We start from the raw sequence: 7,962 nt of genomic DNA, 5'->3' as shown, positions 1-7,962 counted from the left end.
CCCCGTGTCCTAACTCTCACCGAGTCCCACTCACCCATCACCCCCTGTCCTAACCCGCTCACCCATCACCCCCTGTGCTCACTGACCTACGCTGGCCACTGGTCTGGCAATGTCACAATTTAAAAATTCTCATCCTTGTTTTCAAATCCCTCCATGGCCTCTCCCCTCCCTATGTGTGTAATCTCCTCCAGCCCCACAGATGTCTGGCCTCAGCATCCTGGATTATAATTGCTCAACCATTGGTGGCCGTGTCTTTTGGTTGCCTGGCCCCAAGCTCTGGCACTCCCTCTCTAAACCTCTCCCTCCTCCTTTTAAGATGCTCCTTAAAACCTACCTCTGTCACCTGTCCTAATATCTCCTTATGTTACTCAGTGTCAAATTCTGATTGATAATGTTCCTGTGAAGTGCATTGGGATGGTTTACTATGTTAAAGGTGCCATTTAAATGCAAGTTGTACACTTCACCCATAGTGTATGGGGAGGGGTCGGAGAAGAGGTAATTTTCAAACACATTCCTTTCCTGCAAGAATCTCGCTGGGTCAGTTGACCATGGCCTGCGTTGGAAACTTGCTTTGGTTCTTTATTAAGGAATTTTATTTTCACTTGATTTTTTTTCCCTATAAACTGTTATTTAATGACATTTCAGACTGTACAAAGCCAAGTTCTCTTGAATTTTCCAGTTTTGTTTTTCCTCGTAACCATTTGGGATTTTTCTTCCCAAAAATTGTAGTTTGATTTGAGGAGCTTGGAATTTCTGTTCGGTGAAGCTCCTGTTCTTTGTACCAGGGTAACCTGGACCCACAGTGGTGTGTTGCAGTAGTTCTGTGTTATAATCCTCCTCCTGTACAGGAAGAGAAGGTGGTTGTTTCTGCAGTGACTGGCCATCCCCTTGTGAAGACTAGATGGGTTGGGGCTTTGCAGTAAATAGAATAGTTGCTTGAGGCTGAATGAGGGACTTGGAGCAGACTCGAGGGGCCTATTTATGTTCGTCATTCAAAAAGATTGTGGCTGATCTACCTTCCCGTACTAACCCCATATCCAAAAATGTACCGATCTCAGTCTTGAATATAGAAACATAGAAAATAGGTGCAGGAGTAGGCCATTCGGCCCTTCTAGCCTGCACCGCCATTCAATGAGTTCATGGCTGAACATTCAACTTCAGTACCCCATTCCTGCTTTCTCGCCATACCCCTTGATCCCCCTAGTAGTAAGGACCTCATCTAACTCCTTTTTGAATATATTTAGGAATTGGCCTCAACAACTTTCTGTGGTAGAGAATTCCATAGGTTCACCACTCTCTGGGTGAAGAAGTTTCTCCTCATCTTGGTCCAAATGGCTTCCCCCTTATCCTCAGACTGTGACCCCTGGTTCTGGACTTCCCCAACATTGGGAACATTCTTCCTGCATCTAACCTGTCTAAACCCGTCAGAATTTTAAACGTTTCTATGAGGTCCTCTCTCATTCTTCTGAACTCCAGTGAATACAAGCCCAGTTGATCCAGTCTTTCTTGATAGGTCAGTCCCGCCATCCCGGAAATCAGTCTGGTGAACCTTCGCTGCACTCCCTCAATAGCAAGAATATACTCAATGACCCAGCCTGCACAGCCCTCTGGGGAAGAGAATGCTAAAGATTCACAACTCTGAAGAAATTCCTCCTCATGTCAGTCCTAAATGGCAGACCTCAAATCCTGAGCCTGGCTGGGGAGTCTGGAACCAGGGCTCACAATGATTAATAAATACACAGAGCCTAATCCTAACGTGCTGTTTGCTGCTGGAAAACTTTGCCTGGTTACTGATGAATAAATGTACCTTGAGCAGCTTTGTACAGACAGAAATCTGAGAGTGGCAGGGCGAGTGGTGCAAACAACACACTTGTTTGTTTTGCTTTAATTTATGGAAGAAAATTGGATTCCTTTTATATAAAAATATAGACCCATTTCTGTAAGCTGAACACTAGGCCTATACTTACTGTAGGTGTGTGTCAATTGCTGAGCCTCACTGAAGGTGTTCACAGGCAGTGTGTAGTCAAACAAGAGTTTAATGTAACACACAATCCGAACAACAATAAACACTAAATCCCTCTAACAGTATGATAAATTTTATCATTCTAAATCAGGAATTCACCTGATACTAAATGAAACCAGGCTGTTTTTATTTAAAAAAGTAGCAAATAATCAAGAGAGAAGTTCATAACTGGGAAGAACAAAGTTCAGAGTTTTCCCCAGGCCCCTGCGGGGGGTTCAGTCGGAGTTCAGGGTGAGACACACACCCTGTAACACCCAGTGTGAACTGTGTTTGGTGGTGAAGAGATCGGCTTCAAAGACTAGACCCACTCCCATCGCATTCCGACGTAGCGAGGTTGTGTACACGGGACTGCGCAGCGTGTTCTGTGAAAATACAGCAAAGAGTTTACAGTCACTTTTAGAAACTATCGACATTTAACAGAAAAAGGAGCATTTCCATTTTAGAAACATTTTTAAGGAAACTAGATAATCTGAAGGTGTGGTGTAACAGACCCTTTTTAAACAAAAGTGGTGTCAAGGGACCAGAGAAGTGTCTGAGGGGGGGGCACAGCAGCTCCAGGGCACTGCCCCCCGAAACCTCTCCTTCCAAGACACCCCAAAAAAACCTACCTGTTAGGCACCTGTCCTAATATCTCATGTGGCTTGGTGCCATGGGACACTAAGTTAAAGGCACTATATAAATGCAAGTTTGTAGATAAACTTGTGCCATGGGTCGATAATTCACTGGGAGGCAGACTGGGGATCAAGTCTGTTCTTTGACTGGTGTTGTGCTAAGTGATGTCTCCAGGGCTCTGTTCTAGGACCTCAGCTTATCACCATATTTATCACCAGAGGCAGTCCCTCAGCATCGGAGGACTTGCTTCCACTCCCAAACTGAGTTCTTTGGTGGCTGAACAGTTCGATACGAGAGCCACAGACCCTGTTACAGGTGGGACAGACATTGGTCGAGGGAAGGGGTGGGTGGGGCTGGTTTGCCGCACGCTCCTTCCGCTGCCTGCGCCTGGCCTCTTCATGCTCCTTGCATTGAGACTCAAAGAGCTCGACGCCCTCCCAGATGCACTTTCTCCACCTCGGGTGGTCTTCGGCCAGGGTCTCCCAGGTGTTGGTGGGGATGTCGCAGTTTACCAGGGAGGCTTTGAGGGTGGTCCTTGTAATGTTTCCGCTGCCCACCTTCGGCTCGTTTGCCGTGAAGGAGTTCCGCATAAAGCACTTGCTTAGGGAGTCTCGTATCTGGCATGCGAACTATGTGGCCTGCCCAGCGAAGCTGATCGAATGTGAAGAAATAGAGAGAGAGAGAGCTATACAACCAAGTTTGCAGATGACACCAAACTAGGAGGCAAAGTAAGTTGCCTGGACAGAAGCAGGAAGTTGGAAAGGGACACAGACAGATTCAGCGAGTGGGCAAACCTGTGGCAGATGGAGTTCAATGTGGAGAAGTGTGAGGTCATCCCTCCTCTCCCATTGCTACCATTAATTTCAAACTTCGCAAATGTTCGCGACTCTGTGCTTGAGAGATCACTCTGTGGGTCACTGAGCCTTGATTCACAAGCTGCTAACGATTGCTTCCTTGTACATTTACTGATCTGGAGCTGTTTGCAAAACACGTTGAGCTGGCTGTGACAGACCTGCAGTTTGAGCCGATGAGCCTCGATGGGGATCACCTTGAGGATCGGGAGTTCTGTCACCAGTTCCTTTGGTTTGCTCCGAGTCAGGCAGCTTTCCTCAATATCCCAGGCAGCTCCTTCCAGATACAAACCTGAAATAAAACAGCCTGAAAAACAGCAGAGAAAAAGATCAACAAACCAGGAAACTGATACAGTTTCACTGAGAGTTGTGTGGATGGAACTTTAGCCCAAAAATTATAGTCAACGGTTGTGGATCAGCCTGGAGACAGGTTACAGGTGATCTCCCCCAGAGATCAGTCCAAGGCTGCCGCTACTCAGTGTTTTAATTGGTGCTGGGAGTATGGTCAGTAGGTTTACAGATAATACAAAAATCTGTGCAAGAGTTAATACAATGTACAATATAATGCAGAGAGATTTCAATGCACTGGGAGAATGGGCCACACAATGGCCAATGGCATTAACCTCAATATATGTAGCATCATTGGGTTGTAGTAACAGAACCATTCAGTATAAATCAAAGGACATTATTCTCTCATTATACAGGTCACTGTTTAGACCACATCTGGAATACTGTGCCCAGTTCTGGACCCCCACATGGTGGGTGATACATTGGCCTTGGAAAAGGTCCAGAGGAGAGCTACGAGAATGATTCCTAGCTTAAAGATTCCACAGCTACTTAAGATAGGCTCAAGGAACTTGGTCTATTTACCTTAGAGCTGTGTAGACTTAGAGGTGACCTGACAGAGGTCTATAAAATAATGAAAGGGCTGAATGGTGACCCTACTGAGAGATTATTCCAGTTTAGATTGGGGACGACCAGGGTTCACGAGGTTAAACTGTGTAGGCGTGGGAATAGTCTGGATGTTGGGAATAGTGAATCTCTGAAATGTGTGGTGGGCACCGACTCTCTGGGGGAGAAATTCGGGTAATGAGCAAATAACTGTGACCAGGCACGGTGCCGTTAACCACTCCCGCTAAATTCGGCGGGCGTTTAGCGGTGGCCCTTGGCGCCCCATTCTGCTGTGCTGGCGATGCTGACGTCATCACCGTGTACAGCCCCCCGGACCCTAAATTTGCTATCTCGCCCTGAAGCCGTGGGGGCGATGACGGAGACAGCGTATCAGCTGGCCGGCCGCTCGCTGAGCGACATTTAAAGGGGAGTTGGCTGGCTGTTCCTAAAATAAAATGACCATTTTCTTATGTGCCCTGTTGCCGCTTTGATGCGGGGTCTGTGCCCGGCACACTGCTTGAGCTGCACCCCACTCCATGGTAGTCCAGCTTTCTTTCCCCGCAGAGTGTCAGTTCAGGGAAGGTTCCCTCCTACGTAGCCCAGTGCGTAGCAATGCTGAGCTGTGAGCCCCGCCCCCAAGCCGCTACTGCCCCCAGAAAGGAGAGGGGCACATGATTTAGCGCTCCATTTCCTTTCGGGGGCAGTAACCCCAATTTCTCCCCAGTGGCGAGACTTCTGCGCCAGGCACTAAGTCTTATGTTACACCTTGTGAGTGTTATCAGCCCCAAACTTTTAACCTTCTGCCTTCGAGAGGGAGCTGCACCAGTTCCTGACTGAGCGTCTTTATAGATAACACTTTCCACGGGCTTTGTCATTCTGACACAGTCTCCCTGGTGTTGGGGGAATCCCTGTACAAACCACTGACAGTAACAGGGTATTACTGCTGTGTTCAGGTGGGCAACAAGTCAGCATCCAAGGTCACATTCAAAATGGCTGTAAATTCTGAGAATATGGTAAAACGCTTTATAAATGCATGTTTGTTCTTTCTGAATTGAATGGGCTACAATGGGATGTTGCCGCTAGGTCTGCGAATTCTCATAAATAAATTGATTACACGGGATATATGGCACAGAAACAGGCCATGCAGCCCAACCAGCCCATGCCGGCGTTTATGCTCCACTCGAGCCTCCTCCCGTCTTTCCTCATCTAAATCTATCAGCATAACCCTCTATTCCCTTCTCCCTCGTATGTTTATCTAGCCTCCCCTTAAATGCATCGATACTATTCGCCTCAACCCCTCCCTGTGGGAACGAGTTCCACATTCTCACCACTCTCTGGGTAAAGAAGTTTCTTCTGAATTCCCCATTGGATTTATTGGTGATTATTTTATATTGATGGCCTCTAGTTATGCTCTTCCCCACAAGTGTATCTACTCTATCAAAACCTTTCATAATTTTACAGACCTCAATTAAGTCATCCCTTAGTCTTCTCTTTTCAAGCAAAAAGTGACCCTTATTATTTTAAAGCATATTATGATATGGTCACTATTGCCTAGATATTCCCCTACTTTAACTTAAAGAAAGAAGAAAGAAATCCAATTCCTTCTTTCTTTCTTTTCTACTTTTACTTCTCATCTACTCTGATTCATTCCCCATTACAAGATCCAATTGTGAATCATCCCTTGTTGGGCTTTTCATCCTTTCCTGATATGTACACCCTCATTTCTGGTATCATCCTCGTAAATCTTCTCTGCACCCTCTCCAGTGCCTCTATATTCTTTATATAATATGGTGACCAGAACTGTATGCAGTACTCCAAGTGTGGTCCAACCAAGGTTCGATACAGGTTTAGCATAACTTCCCTACTGGTCAATTCTACTGGTCAATGCTAGAAATAAACCCAAGTGCTTGGTTTGCTTTTTATGGCCTTGCTAACTTGTGTCGCAACCTTTAATGATTGGTGTATTTGTATCCGAGATCCCTTTGTTCCTCTACCCCACCCAGACTCACACCCTCCCAGTAATAAGTGATCTCCCTATTCTCCCCACTAAAATGTAATACCTCACGTGTATCTCTGTTGAATTTCAATTGCCGATTATATTCCCATTCTGCAAGTTTATTAATGTCCTCCTGTAATGTGTTGCAGTCCTCCTCAGTATTAACTATCCTTCAATTTGGTGTCATCCACAAATTTAAAAATTGTGTTTTTGATTCCAAAGTCTAAATGGTTAATATAAATTGTGACCAACAGTGGTCCCAGCTCTGATCCTAGTGGACCCACTGTGAATAGCTACCCTTTACCCCACTCTCTGCTTTCTGTCTTGAAGCCAGTTAGTTATCCATTCTGCTACTTGTCCCCTGACTCCGCATTCTCTGACCAGGTTCATCAGTCTATTTTGTGGAACCTTATCGAAGGCCTTTTGAAAATCTAGATAAATTACATCTACTGCATTACCCTTATCTACTCTCTCTGTTACCTCTTCAAAACATTCAATGAGGTTGATCAAGCCAGACTTTCCCTTTTGAAATCCATACTGACTATTCATTATTATATTTTTGTTTCTAGATGTTCTTCTATTTTCTCCTTTAGTCGGGATTCCATTATTTCCCTACCACCGATGTGAAGCTGACTGGTCTATAATTCCCTGGCCATGTTCTGTCCCCTAAATATCGGTATTACGTTAGCTTATCCACTAGTCCTCTGGCACTACACCTTTTTTTAAATTAATTATTAAATATGTGTAATAGGGCCTCTGCCATCTCTTCCCTGGATTATTTAAAAATGGGCCGATGTAATCCGTCTGGACCAGGGTTTTTTTTTACCTCCGAGTTTGATTAGTTTATTTAATACTGTATATCTCTTTATTTTAAATGCAGTTATTTCATTACTAATCTCATGATCCAATGTTCACCTGTTCTATCTCCCTGGTAAATACTGAAGCAAAATAATTATTTAATATTGCTGCCATCTCCCTATGGTATGTGATATTATCCTGTCTATGGCCCTATTCCCATACCAACCTTCCTTTGATTATTATGCTTATAAAATATTTTACAATTTTGTTTTCTGTTCCTCGATGATTTAATCTCATAGTTCCTCTTTGCCTACCTACTTGTTTTTTTGACTTCTCTCCTAATCTCTTTGTATTCTCCCTTATCATGCTCTCCCCTGCTGTCCATTACTCGTGTATGCTTCTTTCCTTACCCTCAATTGTCCCTTGTGTCTTTATTTATCCAAGGAGTCTCATTAGTGTTTAGTTTGTTCTTGTTTTTTTTAGCGGAATATAATGTTCCTCCACTCTGTTGGACACCGTTTTAAATGTTTTCCATTTCTGTTCTATGTCATTGTTTGCCAGGATTGTTGTCCATTTTATTTTCCCATGTTCTATTCTCAGCCCCTAAAAATCAACTTTTCTCCAATCCATTACCCTGGTCTTCATACTTATGTCCTTCTCAATTATTATCTTAAAGATTTTATATTATGGTAATTATTGCCTAGATGTTCCCCTACTTTTACTACTTTTATCAGCTCTGGGTCATTCCCCATTACTAGATCCAATTACGAATTCTCCCATGTTGGGCTTTT

At 44.4% G+C, this 7,962-nt stretch overlaps 1 protein-coding gene across 2 annotated transcripts in view; it reads right to left on the bottom strand.

The window, feature by feature from the left end:
• Positions 1-2,039: 2,039 nt before the first annotated feature.
• Positions 2,040-7,962, bottom strand: part of dnah10 (dynein axonemal heavy chain 10) — a 397,024-nt gene continuing 391,101 nt past the window's right edge. For both annotated transcript variants that reach the window (XM_070888200.1, XM_070888202.1), the window contains 2 exons: positions 3,648-3,793; positions 2,040-2,385 (listed from right to left, as the gene is read on the bottom strand). In XM_070888200.1, the coding sequence (XP_070744301.1) occupies positions 2,239-2,385; positions 3,648-3,793 (293 nt within the window). In that variant the 3' untranslated portion in view covers positions 2,040-2,238. The remainder of the gene's footprint in view (positions 2,386-3,647; positions 3,794-7,962) is intronic.

Source organism: Pristiophorus japonicus, chromosome 8 (assembly GCF_044704955.1).
Source record: "Pristiophorus japonicus isolate sPriJap1 chromosome 8, sPriJap1.hap1, whole genome shotgun sequence".
Taxonomy (NCBI): domain Eukaryota; kingdom Metazoa; phylum Chordata; class Chondrichthyes; family Pristiophoridae; genus Pristiophorus; species Pristiophorus japonicus.
The sequence above is the reverse complement of the archived record's forward strand: the minus strand, read 5'-3'. Positions and strand labels throughout refer to the sequence as shown.